This window comes from Balaenoptera borealis (genome assembly GCF_965194805.1).
Source record: "Balaenoptera borealis genome assembly, contig: HAP1_SCAFFOLD_1767, whole genome shotgun sequence".
NCBI classification, from domain to species: domain Eukaryota; kingdom Metazoa; phylum Chordata; class Mammalia; order Artiodactyla; family Balaenopteridae; genus Balaenoptera; species Balaenoptera borealis.
Window position 1 is genome coordinate 52,664 of NW_028122480.1, and position 18,189 is coordinate 70,852.

Here is an 18,189-nt window from a genome sequence, read left to right on the forward strand (position 1 = left end):
AACGTGTTTCTGCCCAGCGCCGCCCTGCAGTGTTTTCACTGCACGAGGGCACTTGGCCAAGGGCCAAGAAAGGTGAACGGGGCTGAAAATCCTGCCTATACTCCATGCTAAGCCACATGCAAAGGTCTCCCCAGAGACACGGGGCGGGGGCCATTTTGGACAGACACAGAGAACTTCTGGAAGGCCAGCGTGCATGGAATGATTTTCAAGATCCCGGGTCTGTGGTGATTTTGCTCATTGTGCTTATGGACTGAGGTACCCATTTAGTCCTAATAAGACCAGAGATAACACATTGTGAGAGAGATGAAAAATGACATGTAACACTAACAGTGTGTGTTTTCCTCCAAGGGGCTTTTTTCGATTCCTGCTGCGTAAGAGAAGCTCAGGGGAAAGTGAGAGTCAGGTAAATTTGAAGGGGATATAGTACTGTGGCCAGAGAAAGCAGGGGAGATGCTGAATTAATATTTCCCTTTCTGTGTTCCAGGAGGGCTTTTTCGGGAGAAGGCGGCCACTTTGGCTTAGGGATATGTATAGGCCTCTCAACGCCACACGCAAGGAAAACATGGCACAAAAGCTACACGACAGGGAGTCTTCTGATGAGGATGAGATGTACTTCTATAAGGATGTACCATAAATGGTAGGGGACAATTTAAAATTCTCATCTAAAATGAGGAAATAATGAAAACTATCATTGTTCCTTTCAAAAGTAAAAGCCTTGGCATTATTCTTCTTACCCCAGGGAAGTCATCAAAGCCCCAGCAGAGAAGCTTCTGGCTGCATATTGGGTTGATGAAGAGGCGGGTGAGGAAAGTGAGACCGCACACGAGACAGCCACAGAGTGAGCCCTGTTCTGCCTCAAGCCACCTGCAAATTTTGTTTCTTAATATCGGCTTCTCAGCATTGTTTGTAAAATACTTCTTTTTCTTATATTAAACTATAAATTCATAACCAAGTCTAACCATGTGCTAAGGAATTAAAATGTAAATAGTTGAATATTTATATACCAATAACAGGGGCCTGCAAGAAGAAGCAGAGCTGAAACTAGAATCCCTCATGGTAGCCAGTACTTCCACAAGAGGAAACGTGGGCAAAGGAGGATGAGTAGAAGGATGAAGAGGGGCTTCCCTCCCTTGTTTCCCCAGTATCATCAGTCCCTGGGAACTGGAAAACATACCATCCTCAAGGGGCATAGATGAGTAAATCAAATAGCAATTTATTCTGGTGCTCTCTCTCCTGGTTCATCAAGTACCAGTTATTTACAACATGCTCGACCTCCTGCCCATAGAGGACCATCTACTTCTGGCCCCTCTCGTACGGTCATTGGGGTTGCCAGAATATTTGGATCACTGGGCCTCCCTCCACTGTGGAGCCAAGGCCTGACTTTTCTCCCAACTTCTCAAACTCATGTACAGCTGTGTACCCTGTGTACCAAGGTAGGGGGTTCTCCACCATTTCAAGCTGGTGGAAAATTCCCATTGGGTTGTTTTTTTTCTTTAAAAGAAAATCCCAACCGTTGGATAACTAGCAGGGAGGTGCCAGAAAGACAGGGGAAAGAAGAATGTGTGAGAGCAGCCATTGCCCAAGACGGCCCTCCTCAGGCCCTGGCCTCTCCTGCCCCCACTGCGGGTCAGCTGTGTGCTGCTCGCCTCCCTCCAGCTCAGCCCAGCACCAAACCTACCCACCTCCTGCCTCCCCCAGCACAGGCCCAGGGCTGCATGATTCCACGTGATTATATAGTGACAGTGCCACCTGTGGAAGGGGACCTAGAGGCAGAGACAAGCCCGGAGTGGGAGGGGTGAGGGAGAGGTCCGAGCACCGCCCTCGTCCCACTCCCAACAAACTGGCTCCCCCCCCTCAGGTTTCCGTTATAAACAGGGCGTGCGCAGGCGCGCGTGCGCAGGCGCCCCGAGCCGCGCACGCGCGGTAAAGGTAGGATGGTGGCGTTGGTACCTTTTGTGGTTCCCATCGTGGGTGACAAAACCTTGCTGGTGTGGGAGCTGAGCTCTGGACCCACGGCCGAGGCCTTGCAAGTGAGCCGAGCCGGGGCAGAGGGAGGGGTGGAGGAAGCCACCTCGCGCCTCAGTAACTGGGCGCCCCGGGGTACTGCTTCAGCACCTCATCTGCCTGTGGTCTCTGCTGAGAGGAATCTTAGTTCTAGAGCCGACCTGAGTAGTCAGCTCGCCCCCACAGATTTTTGAGAGATAGTTCCCAACAGCCGGCATTGCCTCCTAATGCTTCTCGAAGCTTAGGATTTCAGAGGGGAACCTGTTGCTGAAATGAGAAGTGTTTGGAGTTGCAGGATCACCACAGTTGCCTGCGGCGAAGGGCTGGGGGAATAGAAAGGAACGGGCGGTTTGGCTTCCTGGGCGTGAAATTTCCTGCACTTACTTAGCATGGGCCCACCCTACAGCATTCTCTGTTCACAGTCTTCTCCCAGTTTGGCCTTCTGTATTCGGTCTGAGTCTTCCCAAACGCAGCAGTGGCCGGTCCTGTGTTCTATGCCATCATCGAGGTTTATTCAGCAAGGGATGCCCACAGAGCCCAAAAGGCATGCGACCAGAAGCAGCTTTTTCAGACATCTCCAGTGAAGGTGGGTCCAAATGTGGAATTCCTCGCTCTACTGGGATGAAGTGCTGAATTTAAAACTAATAGGCCATCGGGAATTCCCTGGCGGTCCAGTGGTTAGGACTTTCACTGCTGAGGGCCCGGGTTCAATCCCTGGTCCGGGAACTAAGATCCCAAGGGGGGGAAAAAAAAATAAAAGGCCAATGTTTGTACAGCACTGTGGTGTACAGAATGCTCTCAGATGCACTGCTCCACTGATCCCCCAGTTCCCCAGTTCTTTCTTTCTTTTTTTTAGATGAAGAAACTCGAACTCAGGATGGTTAAGTGACTTACTTAAGGTTTATGACAGTAAATGTGGAAACTAGAGGCCAAACCCAAACTGAACTGATGTTAAAGCCCATGTCATTTTATGCTGCCCCTTAATTTAAGAAATCTTCACAAGAGTCTTCCTTATAGTTACTTTTATGTGGATTTTAGATGTGTGAGGTTGACAAATTGTTTTTTAAGTTAATTAATTAATTAATTAATTAATTAATTTTTGGCTGCGTTGGGTCTTGTTGCTGCGCGCCGGCTTTGTCTAGTTGCGGCGAGCGGGGGTTGCTCTTCGTTGCGGTGCCTGGGCTTCTCATCGCGATGGCTTCTCTTGTTGCGGAGCACGGGTTCTAGGCACGCGGGCTTCAGTAGTTGTGGCTCACGGGCTCTAGAGCACAGGCTCAGTAGTTGTGGCACACGGGCTTAGTTGCTCTGCGGCATGTGGGATCTTCCTGGACCAGGGATCGAACCCGTGTCCCCTGCATTGGCAGGCGGACTCTTAACCACTGTCCCACCAGGGAAGTCCCGAGCTTGACAAACTTTTGTCAGATGTAACATAAAGGAGGCTTCATCATCATCATCACTCTCAAATTGCCTATTCAGAACTCCCTTCAGCTTCCAGAAGATGGTTAAAATATTCTTTAATGCATTGTAGAAACCTTATTCCATATTAACATGCCATCCAATTTTACTTCCCCAGAATTAACATTTCATTATGTGCCTCCATTCAGCCACCATTCCTTTTTCAAGGACCTTTTCAATGCCTCTGAATAAGTGAGTGAGGCTTCGATTTCCCAGACCTTTCACTTTATAATTGTGTGTCTTCTCTGATTGGCTTCTTGCTCTGGCTACTTCCTACTGACCTTGCTGCCTATTCTCACCCCTATTTCTTTACTCACTGATTTCACCTTTATTGAATCTGAGAACTCTCCTCAGATGTGACTCCAGGTACACTACCTCCCACTTCTGTACCCTGTTTAACACCCTCTTCAATCCCGGCTGTACTCCCTGGGATTGAAATGATTTCGTGTCAGACATTCTTTAATTTGCGGACCCTGCGACCATTTCACATAACCCCTCAGATATTACGGATGGTCCTGGAAAGATTATGAAACAGTTACTTGGTATCAGTTGTGAGTAATGAGTTCTTTTCTTATATTGGACATTAAGACCATTCCATAAGCTTAGGTTCTGAGATTGTCACAGCATAAAGCCCGTCACTGATAGAGTAATGAGGAAAATGTTCTACAAGTCACTATAGAGTTGAGAGGAAAGGGCATTCGTATTCGATTTCTTTATTTAATGCAGAGCCTTAGTTTACTACCCACACCCCCGAAATTGTTACCTACTTTAATTATGCGTTCTCTTTAAATTTTATTTATTTGGTTGCACCGGGTCTTAGTTGCAGCAGGCGGGCTCCTTAGTTGCGGCTCAAGGGCTCCCCAGTTGCGGCACGTGGGCTCCCCAGTTGCAGCAGGCAGGCTCCTTTAGTTGTGACTCGCAGGCTCCTTAACTGTGGCGTGCAAACTCTTAGTTGCAGCATGCACGTGAGACCTAGTTCCCTGACCAGGGATCGAACCCGGGCCCCCTGCATTGGGAGCACGGAGTCTTAACCACTGCACCAGCAGGGAAGTTCCAATTATGTCTTCTTTTATTCATTAGCAGGTATATATACTTCTTATCTTTTTTCCCCTGTATTTTTTATAAATACAGACAAGAGAATAACATCTTCAAATAAAATGAAGGAAAGGCCTAATGTATCTGAGTTTTTCTCAGTAGCACGAAGGGAAATGTTTGCCAGCAAGAACTGTGGCAAGCTTATCCCAGATGTCAACTGTCTCTACTACCCAGGGGCTCAGAGCCCTTCTGAAGCTTCCTAATTGTCCAGGACAGCTCCATTATGACTCACCATACAGGGCCTAGCCTCCCTGTTTTAAACGTTGCGACACTCAGCATTTAAAAATTAGTCTCCATTTCTCCTTCCCAGCAGGCAGCTTCAGTTGGAGAAAGTAATTTCATTTTCTTATGTACTCATTCATTCACTCAGTCAACAGACCATCCCTCCTCTATTATGTGCCAAGATGTATGCTTGTTTCTGGTAACAAGGAAAGAATAATATATGGTTCCTTCAAGCACTTAAGGAGCTCATAAACTAGTGACAGAGGAAGATGCACAAACACATCAATAAAGAATTAACAATGCTTTGACTTTATTTGTATTATTTGAATGTTTATGACTATATTTACATACTGCACCCTGTTCAAAATGCAAATAGACATTTAAGAAAGAACTAGTGATGTAAAAACTCCACAGTAATATGTAAGTTATTTAGAGAGTTAAGACTGGAAATATTTGCACTCTCAAAGAAGCTTGTTAATGCAGATGAACCTCTAATTCTTTTGGTTGCTTTATTTACATTCATCGAGGTATACGTATTCCCTCTTCTAACAGGGGTTAGTAACTTGGGGAGGGGGTGCTACAGATTAAGGTCCTAATTCAGTGGCAGGTCCATCTTATCTCCTCTTCAGGTCATATTCTCAAGCAGGAGCTACAGGATGAGACGACTAAAACAGTTCACTTCCTTTGCTTACCCCCAGCCCCATAACAGGCTTCTGCTGGGCTTCCTTGCTTGCTTTCATCATCACTTTCACCACCAGAGGTCAGGGAACCTTCCGGTTAATCAGGGGCCCTGGAAATGATGCAGAAAAGTACTGACTTAAAAATAATAAATAACATTTATTTAGGGCTCACTGTGAGTTCATTGCTTAAAATGTCCTACTTAATCTTCGCAACCACTCCATGAAATTGGTATTGATAAATCTCAGGTATATCCAAAATAAGTCTCTATGTAGGGTTGTGATATTTTTAGGTCTTTTATGTCTTCAGGTTCGTCTCGGCAGCAGACATAAGGCGGTTCAAGATACTACGCTTGCCCCAAACAGCTCCAGATGCCAAGAATTGGCAAATTACTACTTTGGTTTCAATGGGTGGTCAAAAAGCATCATCAAGGTAAACTCTAGATTTTCTTTGACTAACCAGACTCCTTTCAACATTGAACTCCTAGACTTTAGAGAGAAGAATGGAACAGGGCTATGGGGAGGAGATGTGGGAGGCTTCCACACGGAAGTATCTGAGCATTGGCCTGCCACCTAGAATTAGTGATAATCTCAATGACTTGGATGGTGGTGTCCATAATTTTCTCCAGTATTTGTATGGTATATAATAAAAAAGAGTTGTCCATATCTAGTCATTCATTTGCAAGTCTCACTTGATTTTGAGGCTATAGCATACCTCAACTATTACCTGGGATTGCTGGAGTTTAGTTTTAATTTCTAACAACAGAATATTTGGAAGTCTAGCCTTTCATTCAAAATCCTAACAGCTTCAGGATCTTTCTAACCTTGAAGAAAGGGAAAATGAAGATATTGTGACACCACTTCAGAAGCAATAGCCTGAAGTTCTTCTGTGCTTCAGAGGTGGTGTTGCCCTCCCACGAGTGCAGGAGTCCTGGAGTTGGCATGGCTGAGGAAGGAACCTTTGGATAAGTTGGAGGAAGGTCTGTTTTCCAGTATGTGTGTGTGTGGGGAGGTGAGGGAGTGGGATTGCTCTTTTTTCCTTTCTTTCTGAAACTCAACTTTTCAGATACATCATCACCTTTTCTAAGCAACTAAAGCCCTGGGCAGAATTTTTCTGCCTGACAATATAGGTTTTTATCTTAGGCGATACCTGACAGCACCTTAAACTTTAGAATTTTAGAACTGACTGCCTGCCAAGAAGCTTAGGAGGAGGGAAAATTAGTTAGTTTTTGTTTTTGGTTAATAATTTGTTTTGTGCTAAAATAGTCCTTCAAATACAGATGTCTTCTGGCCTTCAGTTATCCCAACAAAATCATTGTCTAAAGATTGAAATAAACTCTTGTGTAAATGTTCAGTCCTTTGCCTCCTATAGAAGGGCCTGAGCGGAAAAAGTAAATGTAGATCCCTAGAAAGGGGATTCCGATTGGTACTGAGTTTTTTCCTACAATCCATGGCACTTGGGCTTAGGGTTTTAAGTCAGAGGCAGGGCTGTTAGCGAATGGAGTAGAGGAGGCTCCACCATCCACCTGAGTGGGTGATGGTTGAGGAGAGGCCAGATCATCTGCACTACCACCAAATCTATCTCCCTGTATGAATCCAGCCCTTTACGCACAGGAGAGCAGGGTCTGTAGCAGTGTAGCCTCAGCTTGTCCATTTGAAATCTGTGAGTCATATGAGATTTGTGCCACGTCCTTGGTTTGCATTTCCCGTCTAGTTAGTATTTTAGGAACTTCCAGAATAGATCTGAGCAGTGAAACTGTGCCATGCCAGGGTATACCTACAACAGAGACATTCAGCTGTACCCCAGTGTTGTGCCTGCCCTTAATCACTAAGGTAGTGAGCTAAGAATCACAGATGCTTTTTTAGTTTTAAACATATAACCTAGAAATCAGTTATTCAGATGATAGGCATTTTAAATTCATCTGTTTTGGTTGGATTTAGGGTCATTATCATTCCTTATGAAAAGGAAGGTAACCCAGAAGCTTGCTATTCAGAAGACTATGACAGATGCATTCCAGAAACTGCTGATTGTGGTTTTAGGTAAGACCTTTTTGACTGTTCTTGAAGTGCTTCAGTTTCAGTGAGCAAAGAAACTTATCTGAAAAGTTAATTGGATGAAAGTAATGGTTATCTAAAACATTACATATTCTTTCATTCACCAGATGCTTTCACAGCAGCAGTCTTAAATTTGTTCTTTGTGGCATTTATGAGAAAAACGACAGCAACTATTATTGTCCCCAGTGTTGAGATGTAGAATGACTTGCCTCAGTTCATACAGAAAGTGTTTGGTCCCGTTCTTCCTCAATTGCTTGCTTTTCATACAGAATAGTGCAGTTATAAGCCTTGGACACCTGTGTTTGAGTCCTAACTTTGTCTCTTAGATTTTGTTGTTGTTGTTGTTGTTGTTGCAATTTTAGGTTTTTCTAGCCAGAGACATTTGAAGGTATTTAATATCTCTAAGCTGCAATTTCTTTATCTGCAAATAGGGTTAGTAATTCAGCTTATCACCTAATGGGGGATATTGTAAGAGTAAATGAGATGATGAATGTAAAAAGCTTAGAACTATGCCTGAAACATAGTAAGCAGACAAAATATATTGACTATTATTATTATCGTTGTTGTTTTCTTGTTGAAGAGTTTATTAGATTATGTTTTTGGAATCAATTTAATTTCAGTTTTCATTTCTGATATATTGGGTGAATATGATTCTTTTTTTTTTTTTTTTTTTTAGGCATCAATTTTATACACATCAGTGTATACATGTCAATCCCAATCGCCCAATTCAGCACACCACCATCCCCACCCCACCGCAGTTTTCCCCCCTTGGTGTCCATATGTCCATTCTCTACATCTGTGTCTCAACTTCTGCCCTGCAAACTGGCTCATCTGTACCATTTTTCTAGGTTCCACATACATGCATTAATATACGATATTTGTTTTTCTCCTTCTGACTTACTTCACTCTGTATGACAGTCTCTAGATCCATCCACGTCTCAACAAATGACTCAATTTCGTTCCTTTTTATGGCTGAGTAATATTCCATTGTATATATGTACCACAGCTTCTTTATCCGTTCGTCTGTTGATGGGCATTTAGGTTGCTTCCATGACCTGGCTATTGTAAATAGTGCTGCAATGAACATTCGGGTGCATGTGTCTTTTTGAATTACGGTTTTCTCTGGGTATATGCCCAGTAGTGGGATTGCTGGGTCATATGGTAATTCTATTTTTAGTTTTTTAAGGAACCTCCATATTGTTCTCCATAGTGGCTGTATCAATTTACATTCCCACCAACAGTGCAAGAGGGTTCCCTTTTCTCCACACCCTCTCCAGCATTTGTTGTTTGTAGATTTTCTGATGATGCCCATTCTAACAGGAGTGAGGTGATACCTCATTGTAGTTTTGATTTGCATTTCTCTAATAATTAGTGATGTTGAGCATCTTTTCATGTGCTTCGTGGCCGTCTGTATGTCTTCTTTGGAGAAATGTCTGTTTAGGTCTTCTGCCCAGTTTTGGATTGGGGTGTTTGTTTCTTTAATATTGAGCTGAATGAGCTGTTTATATATTTTGGAGATTAATCCTTTGTCCGTTGATTCATTTGCAAATATTTTCTCCCATTCTGAGGGTTGTCTTTTCGTCTTGTTTATGGTTTCCTTTGCTGTGCAAAAGCTTTGAAGTTTCATTAGGTCCCACTTGTTTATTTTTGTTTTTATTTCCATTACTCTAGGAGGCGGATCAAAAAAGATCTTGCTGTGATTTATGTCAAAGAGTGTTCTTCCTATGTTTTCCTCTAAGAGTTTTATAGTGTCCAGTCTTATATTTAGGTCTCTAATCCATTTTGAGTTTATTTTTGTGTTTGGTGTTAGGGAGTATTCTAATTTCATTCTTTTACATGTAGCTGTCCAGTTTTCCCAGCACCACTTATTGAAGAGACTGTCTTTTCTCCATTGTATATCTTTGCCTCCTTTGTCATAGATTAGTTGACCATAGGTGCGTGGATTAATCTCTGGGCTTTCTATCTTGTTCCATTGATCTATGTTTCTGTTTTTGTGCCAGTACCATATTGTCTTGATTACTGTAGCTTTGTAGTATAGTCTGAAGTCAGGGAGTCTGATTCCTCCAGCTCCATTTTTTTCCCTCAAGACTGCTTTGGCTATTCGGGGTCTTTTGTGTCTCCATGCAGATTTTAAGATTTTTTGTTCTAGTTCTGTAAAAAATTCTTATATAATAATCGGCTACGTTTTTGTGAGCCTTGAAAGTGGTCATGCTACTGAATAGCGTTGATTGTGTTCCCTATCGAGTTATACAGCGGTGAGAATGTGACAGGCTGTGCCCAAAGGAAACTCTATGATTAGTAGATTCCCGGAACAGAATTGCTCCCCTGCTTCACAGCCCTGCAGGCGTAGAGACTGAGAAACCCTAGCTAAGTTGTCAGAGACCTTATTTGCTTGTAAGAGTTGACCCTGGATTGGTCTTGGCCTTCCAGGCTGGGCAGTCCTTCCAGTGAAGTTTGACTTCCCTGGTCATCAGGCAGAATCTCCATCAGCTGTCAACTCTGGGTAACAACCTTTAAGAACCAAACTAAATGTCTGGGTTGTTTGTCCCTAATATGCAAAGGTATTCCTTATATGTACTCAAAACTCCTTGGACCAAAAAGCCTGGTGGCTCTAGCTTGCCTTGAGGAAAGCTGTATTGTCCAAAAGGCACATGGGCCAGTTTCTGCCAGTAGAGTGTTCAAATGCTCTCTCTGTCTGTCTGTGTCTCCAAAGCTTTGTTCATTGTATCTGGTAGAATTTTGGTCCCAAGGAGTAGGCACTTGCCTTGCTTCTAATATGAAGTATCTATTATAGTCCAGTGGTATCTATCCCGGGTTTGAACTCACTTTGACCCCCACCTAATGCCTTCCTATTTACTTGTATTGTGATTGAACATTTTTGTTTCCACAGCTTTTCATTCCTTTGTCATTATTCCTTAGTTCTTATTTCTAAGATCAGAAAGGTTTTTGAACCAAAGTTGACACTTCTTATATATTTTTTCACAAATAATTATGATAAAAACTGAAGTGTCAGATGAGGGAACTTCTAGGAAAATGCTCTTATTTTCTGCTTTTAGAAATCAAAAGAATGTCTAATTATCGGGTGCTACCATTGTATACAGGAAGTTTTAGAACAAGAAAACTTCTGAATTGATCCTTGTTAACTTTATTTCAGAAGGTGGTAAAATAGCTGTGGCATATAGACCCTGTGACGAGGTCACAGATGATGCTAGAACCGAAGAGGAACTACAGGGTTTAATTCAAGTATGTGGAGATAAAAACTCAAGGGGTACACAGCCAGTGTAGCCGTAATTCAAAACAACCAGCAGGATTTGGAAGACTTTGGCATGTCTACTCAGCTCTGTCATCCTTCGGAAAATGTGAAACTCTGAAACTGCTTTTGAGGCAGGGAATTTCTAGGACTTCTCCAAGTCCCGAGCCTTGTCTCTGGCCCCTTATTTGAAGTTTGGAGAGCAGGATTGAGGGCCATCAGTGTACGTCTACAGTTGTGGACACAGGAGAAGACACAGGCCTTTTAGAACTCCCCTCAAATAGAATTGCAGGGATTTGGGAACAAAGTAACTATGGCCTTAAGTGTGATTATGCTACAGTGTTTAAAAACTATTCATGCCTTTCAAGTAAGGTATATTACCCAGATCTCAGCATCTCATATATATCTTGTGTTAAATGTTTTGCAGAAGAACCTTTCTGTAAATCAATTATATGGATGCCTCGAATTAGGGATTAAGTTGTCAATGTAATTGCTAAAAGAAAACATTAATGTACTGCATATAGGATTTTTATTAAAAAGGAGCAAAAAATGTGTTTCATGTCATTGAGAGCTTAATTTGGGGCTAGATTTCTGATTACTTAACTCACCCCAATGTTGCAAAGTTTGTTTTGAAGGGAAGAAAGTAGAGAAAGAAAAGGTGGTTATGTTCTGAAAAATGTAAAAATTTTGAAAGTTTTTCCTGTACAAAATAATTAATTTAATTCAATTTAAATCAGTCAAGGAAACTTCAAACATATCCATGTTTGGGCTTTAAGAAGTCTAACTTCCTGTGAAATGTGAGAGGAAAGGATTCCGTATTGATACTAAAGATTTCGGAAACCTGATTATAACCACAGATCCATTCCTAAATGAGGCCAATCTTGGAATCAGTTCCATTTAGAAACCATTATGTGCTAGGCACTGGAAATAAGATGAAGCTCCTTCTGTCTTGGGGTTTAGGTGTTAAAGGTGTACCAGACAATTAAAAAGGACTAAAATTAAATAGATTATGAAAAGGACTGTGAAGAAAGTAAACTGGGTGCTAGTTAGAGTATTTCAAGAAAATTACTTAACATGCTGACTTTAACATTCTAAGTGTCTTCTCCGCGTGTGCACACAGGGTAGACCTCTGAAAAGTGACACTGTAGTTTTTTCTAGATTAATGGCTCTGTTGAGACAAGGTGGGATGGGGGAAGTTTTCCCATGCTAATGTAAAGGGCCGTTCACTTGGTTTTAGACTCTCTTTCCCAGAATGAATTGCTCACCTGCCCCAAAGCCCTCCTACAGAAGTTCTGGAGTCATCACTGATTCAGTGGTAACGGCTAATAATAGAGTGGTGAATTAATAATGAGACGTGAATACTGAGAGTTTGGAGGAAATGGCAACATTTTAGAATAACTGTAAGGTGTGTTCCCCTCCCGCCACCCTAACTGGTGCTCATTTTGCAGGTCAGCTACTTTTCTTGTCAGCCGTGTGGCCAAAGGGGGGAAGAATGCCTCTCAGACTTGAGCTTTGAGGAGGAAGGGTTCACATTGCCAGAACTGGACTAGCACTTTTGAATTTCCCAGAATGCCAGGTCCTGTGGTTTCCTTGGGAAGCTCTGCATCCTTCCCAACCCCCCGCCACCCCTGGGCCGCTGGAGTTTGGGGCCACTCGGGTCTGCAGCCCAAATCCCGCCTCCTTGTTTGGGGCCAGGGAGGGCAGGGAGGGCTTGGGAAGAGGGCCCGGCAGGAGGTAATTGTCGCTTTTGCAAGGGGAAGAATGGCTTGCGCCCTGGGGACTCTGGGAAAAAGGCCCACTCTGGTGGCGCGCATTGGATCTCCGCACGAACCTAATAATGGTGGTGGCGGAACTAAACACGTCATAAATAACGGGTGGGGCGTTAGGCGGGGGAGGGGCGCGCGGTTGCTGACGTGAGCCCTCGCGTCGGCGCTGGCATAGCAGTTCAGCTCGGACGCAGGATGTGGCTCCGGCTCCTCAGTGGCCTGGGTCACTGCGCCTGGGAGCCGCCGCGTGTTATGTCCCGGCTGCGCCTTTGGTTGCCACGGCTCTTCGTCATGTGGCAACAACTGTGGCTAGTAGTCCTGGCAGTTCAGCCTCCGGAGTGGGCCCTGGACCCCGTCCAGGTGACACCCAACCCCGCGCGGCTGACCGAGGCTTGGTCTTCATACGCCTCAGACCCCCCTCCCAAATTGCCCCATGCCCTTACACCCCTGGCAGAAGCCGGGGGCTTTAATTATTTGACGGCCTCGTCTCCAGTCCAGATGTTGGCCCCGCCTCATCAGGAGTTGACTGAGACTGAGGTTCCATACGCGGACACGGATTCGGTTGGAGAGCTGCCTACAGGGCCAGATCAGTTTGCTGTTCCACATCAGGATCGGAATAACAAGCAAACCCAACATCAAAAGCTCCCAGAGGAAGTTCCAGTGCTGGATTGGAATCAGAATCAGGCCTTGGTTCTGCCTTCTCGACACAAAAATAAGAGTAAAAATGTACATCCAGATCAGGCTGAAGGTCACCAGTCATTTAAAATTCTTGTTCCACCTGTAGGTAGTAAGAGCTCAAAACCAGTGAAGTTTATTGTTTCACCCCCAAACCTGAAGAAAGATCTAGTTCAGCATCAACGGCTTGCCAAATTTGTTGGAACTACAGGCCAATTTGAAGGAAAAATTCAGGGTCTAGAACAACAGTTGCAGGGTGATTATTTAGATCCCAGTATGGATGCCTTTTATCCTGAGGAGAGGCTACCTACAGATTTTCTGGGGAGCCCAGATGAACCTCCAGAGCCCCCTGAGGAAGCTGAAATTTCTCCATCCCAGCAGGAGGCCCACACTCGTCATCCAGAGCGCACTGAGGAGGCTGAATCTTTACCCCAGCACGAGGCCCCTGCTCAGCATCCACAGACCCCTGAGGAGGTTGAATCTTTTTCACCCCAGGCAGAGGCCCGGGCTCAGCCTCCAGAGCCCGCTGAAGAGGTAGAGCCACCTCCACTTCAGCAGGAGGCTCCATCTCAGCCTTCAGAGGCCCCTGAGGAACTAGAAACTTCAAGTCCTCAGGAGGCCCTAGCCCAGGCTTTGGAGACACTTAAGGAGGTTGTAGTTCAACCAGTAGCACATCATGGGGTAAATGAAGCTCAGCAGTCAAATTTGTACCATGTCACTGTTAAACCTCTGGATCTGGCACTTACCATAACTCCACAGGTCACTAAAGAGGTTGAACCTTCTCCAGTCCAGCAGGAGACGCCATCTCAGCCTCCAGAGAGCCCTGAGGAGGTTGAACCTCCGCCAGTCCAGCAGCGGGCCCCATCTCAGCCTCCAGAGCTCCCTGAGGAGGTTGAACCTTCTCTACTCCATCAAGAGGCCCCAACTGAGACTCCAGGGTTCCCTACTGAGTATGTACTTCAAATTCCAGTGAGTGATGAGGTAGCATCTCTACCTGGCGTTCAGCGTCACGCTCATTCAAACTTGCCCAGTGTTACACTTCAACCTCTGGATTTGGAACTTACCATCACTCCAGAGCCCACTACGGAAGCTGAACTTCCTACAGCTCAGCAGGAGGCCCTGGCTCCACCTCTTGAGCATCCTGAGGAGAGAGAATCTTCTCCAACCCAACAAGAGACCTTAGCTAAGCCTCCAGAGCCTCCTGGAGAGGTTGAGCCTTCACGTGAGCGGGAGCAACCAGCTCCGCCTCCAGAGCCTTCTTCAGGGGAGGTGGAACCTTCTCCAACTCAACAGGAACAGCCAGCTCAACCTCCAGAGCATCTCGAAATGACAGTTTCACCTCCAAGTCACCATCATGCTGAGCATTCAAACTTATCCAGTGTCGCTGTCAAACCTGCAGATGTGGAGCTTACCATAACAAAAGAACCCACGCCAGAGGTGGGACCTTCTCCAAATCAGCAGAAGCCTTCAGCTCAGGCCTCAGTGCCCCTTACTAATGCAGAATTTTCTACAACCCAGCATGAGGCCCCCACGCTGCCTTCACAGCCACCTGAGGAGGTTGAACCTTTGCCAGTTCAACAGGAGGCTTCAGCCCAATCTCCAGAAGCCGGTCCACATAACAAACCTTCAGTACAAGAGGAGACCCCAGCTCAGTATCCAGAGCATCCTGGAGAAGAAGTTACACCTGCCACAACCCAGCAGGAGACTCCAGATCAGCATCCACAGGCTCCTGAGGTTGTACCTTCTCCACCTCAGCAGGAAGCCAGAGCTCAGCATCCACAGTCTCCTGGTGAGGTTGAATCCTCTCCAACTCAGTCTCCAGAGCTCTCTAATGTGACTGTAGTTTTCTCTCCGGAGCATCATGTGACAACAGTTTCTCCTCTAGGTCAGGATCAAGCTCAGCTTCTGCAGCGGCCCGATGTCACTGTTAAACCTGTGGGTCTTGCACTTATCGTAACTCCAGCGTTCACTAATGAGGTTGAAACTTCTCCACCCCAACAAGAAACCTCGGCTCAGTCTACAGTGTCCCCTGAGCAGTTGGAACCTTTGTCAGTCCAGCAAGAGGTTTCAGATCAGCATCCAACCCCCACTGAAAATGTTGAACCTTTTCCAGTTCAGCAGGGAGCCCCAACTCAACCAACATACCCCGAGGTGACATTTCCAAATCCAGAGCATGTTCAGGCTCAGCATCCAACCTTGACTGAGGTCACAATTCAACCTTTGGACCTTGAACTGACCATAAGGCCCGAACCCACTAAGGAGGATGAACCTTCTCCAACCATGCAGGAGACCTTAACCCAGCCTCCAGAACCACCTAAGGAGGTTTTTGTAGCTCAGCCTCCAGTATATCAGAACCCAGTAGTTCCAGCACCAGATCAGGATCACACTGAGCCTCCAACATCACCCAGTGTCAGAGTTCAACCTTTAGACCAGGGGCTTACCACAACTCCAGAACCTACTACAGAGTCTGAACATTCTACAGCCCTGCAGCAGACTACAGCTCCCCCTCCAAAACACCCTGAGGTGACACTTGCACAGCCAAACCTGACTCAAGTCACAGTTCCACCTGGGGACCTGGGAGTTAACATATCTCAGCAACCAAGGCCATCTGAGACAGTTCCTTCGACTCAGTATTCGGTACCCACTGGTCTTCCTGGTGTAAAATATACCCCAGAAAAGAAGCAGCCAGAACAGAATGCCACCACAAACATCAGCATATGTGAGCTCTGTACCTGCAAAAATGAGACACTGTCGTGTGTTGGTCTCAGCCCAAAGCAGAAGCTCCACAGAGTGCCTGAGCCAGAGCCTAACGCCTACAACGGCACCTTCACCATCATGTAAGAATCGCCTTGCCTCATTTGTTCTCTGCATCCTGCCTGACATGGCAGCCTTTCTTCAGGTCTTCCTGGGTCCTCCTTATCTCCCCAGCCCACATTGACTGACTTTCTGTTTCCACCTTTTGTTTGTCAATGATTCCTTGTCTTCATTCTCCTTCTTACTATTTTTCCCTCTCCTCCAGTCTTTTACTTTTAATTGCCCTTATTTTTTTCCTTCTCCATTTTTTTACCCCATTCTTTAATTCCTTAACATCTACTCTTCTCCCCTCTTTACTCCATCCTCTTTACAGCGACATGTCCCTCTCCCCATCTCATTGGTGGTAATACAACAAAGTGGTTAAGAGTAGAGATTCCGGAGCCAGACTACCTGGGTTTGAACCCAGGTCTGTCATTTATTAGCTGTATGACTCAATTTCCTCATCTGTAAAATGGGGATTATGGTAGTCGTCCTCTCATAGGATGACTCCTATGACTCCTAAATCTCCCAATGACTCCAATCTCATTGGGAGATTTAGATGAGTTAATATAGGTAAAGGTCTTCTATCAGTGCCTAGCATATATTTTAGTGTTAGCTATTATTATTATTCAATCCCTCAGTTATATCTAGAACTCATCTTTGTCCCCTGGCTTTCTATATGTAGCACCCATTTTGTGCCCAACCCAGGGCTAAGTACTGTGGGAGCCACAGAAGTCTATGGCATTGTCTCCAGAACATGACAATGACAAGTGGGGAGAAAGGGGATATGCCTTAAAAGGGAGGTAATATATAATTAAGTATTCAGAGAAATACAGATAGGTGCTGTAATTCACCAGAACCTGTAATCACAGGGGTGTGGAGGTCACGGAATGCAGCATGGATAAGCTAAATCTTTAGCTGGGACTTAAAGATTGGCTGTGATTTGTCAGAAAAATAATAGACAGTACAGTCTAGGCAAAGGTGTGACTGCAGGGATGATCAGAATTTAATAGATTAGTCTGGCTGTAAAGAATTGGGTTAGGCAACAATGAAAGATAGGATTATGAAAAACCTTGGCTATCGGCAATGGGGGTTTGGAAGTTACGCTCTGAGATATGGGGAGCCATGCAAGTTTTCAAGCAAGAGAGACAAATGATTAAAACAAGAGGCTGATTTTAGATTTCATATGTAGAGCGATCTAGAGAGGAACGCTTGATTCAGGGAGTCCAAATAGAATGCTTTAGCAAAATCTAGGAGTAAAGTGAGAAGGGGCCAAATTAGAGTGGTTGTGATGGAAGTAGAAAGAAAATCCTGGGAGTACTACAGAGGAAAAACGGACAAGATGTAGTAATTGACTAGAGTTGGGGGATTGTAGTACAGGAAAGAGACAAATCACATGTGTTGATGGGCAGAATGATGGTGGTATAACAGGTGGAAATCCAGCAGTTGGCAAGCAGAGTCGGTTTGAGGGAGATGAGTTCAGTCTTAGGCATCTTTTATTGGTGAGCATAAAGCAACCAGAAGGCTCTGTTTGAGTGGAAATGTCCCTCAGGCAGATGGGCAGACAGGTATCCGTTTTGACTTATTTCTGACTCGCGTGAAAAATGTGCATATAAACTGAACAGTTACATTGTTGCTGAGGGAAGAGGACAAAGCTAAAGCTGAAGATTCAAAGTCATCCACTGAGTGAGTGGTTCAAACTGAACCTCAGGCGTTTAACAGCTTCTCTTAAACATGTCTAATTCATGGATACATTCTCACTGTTTAAAAAAAGAAATGTCACAGAAGTATATAGGATAAAATGTGAAAATTCCACCCCACCTTCCCTACCACCAATAAGGTAACTCCTGTTACTGTTTTGATGTGTGTCCTTCCTTCCGAGCTCTTTCCTTTGCATTTTGTTCCCCTAATGAGGTAATAACTTTACTCCTTGCTCAGTAACTCGTGCTTTTCCCTATGCAATATGCTTAAGAGAGATTTTCGTATTAGTCCCTCTAATTTCTAATTGCCCGTATCCTTCTAACACCTGGACAGATTCTGAGGGCACTGAGCCAAAGCTTTGGTGTTGCCTAGCATAGGATTTCTTTATATTCATTTGCTGATATTGATAAATGTTTGCCATTTTTCTCATTGATTTGTAGGAGTCATTTTAGACACATAAGTGATTTTGGAAAAAAAGTAATTGGCATTATGTATC

General features: G+C 44.7%; 2 protein-coding genes across 14 annotated transcripts in view; both read left to right on the forward strand.

Annotated features, from left to right (window-relative positions):
* The window catches only part of LOC309622188 (leucine-rich repeat-containing protein 37A3-like), a 43,878-nt gene extending 42,980 nt beyond the window's left edge, over positions 1-898 (forward strand). For 4 of the 5 annotated variants that reach the window (XM_082409304.1, XM_082409306.1, XM_082409307.1 and 1 more), the window contains 3 exons: positions 349-403; positions 485-637; positions 740-898. In XM_082409304.1, coding sequence (XP_082265430.1) covers positions 349-403; positions 485-634 — 205 coding nt within the window. In that variant the 3' untranslated portion in view covers positions 635-637; positions 740-898. Of the gene's footprint in view, positions 1-348; positions 404-484; positions 638-707 lie in introns of all 5 variants that reach the window. The other variant, XM_082409305.1, reaches the window with a different exon arrangement.
* A 1,018-nt stretch (positions 899-1,916) lies between these two features.
* The window catches only part of LOC309622189 (leucine-rich repeat-containing protein 37A3-like), a 29,001-nt gene continuing 12,728 nt past the window's right edge, over positions 1,917-18,189 (forward strand). For 3 of the 9 annotated variants that reach the window (XM_082409309.1, XM_082409312.1, XM_082409313.1), the window contains exons 1-2: positions 6,444-7,493; positions 10,663-16,036. In XM_082409309.1, coding sequence (XP_082265435.1) covers positions 12,720-16,036 — 3,317 coding nt within the window. In that variant the 5' untranslated portion in view covers positions 6,444-7,493; positions 10,663-12,719. The other 6 variants (XM_082409310.1, XM_082409311.1, XM_082409314.1 and 3 more) reach the window with 6 other exon arrangements.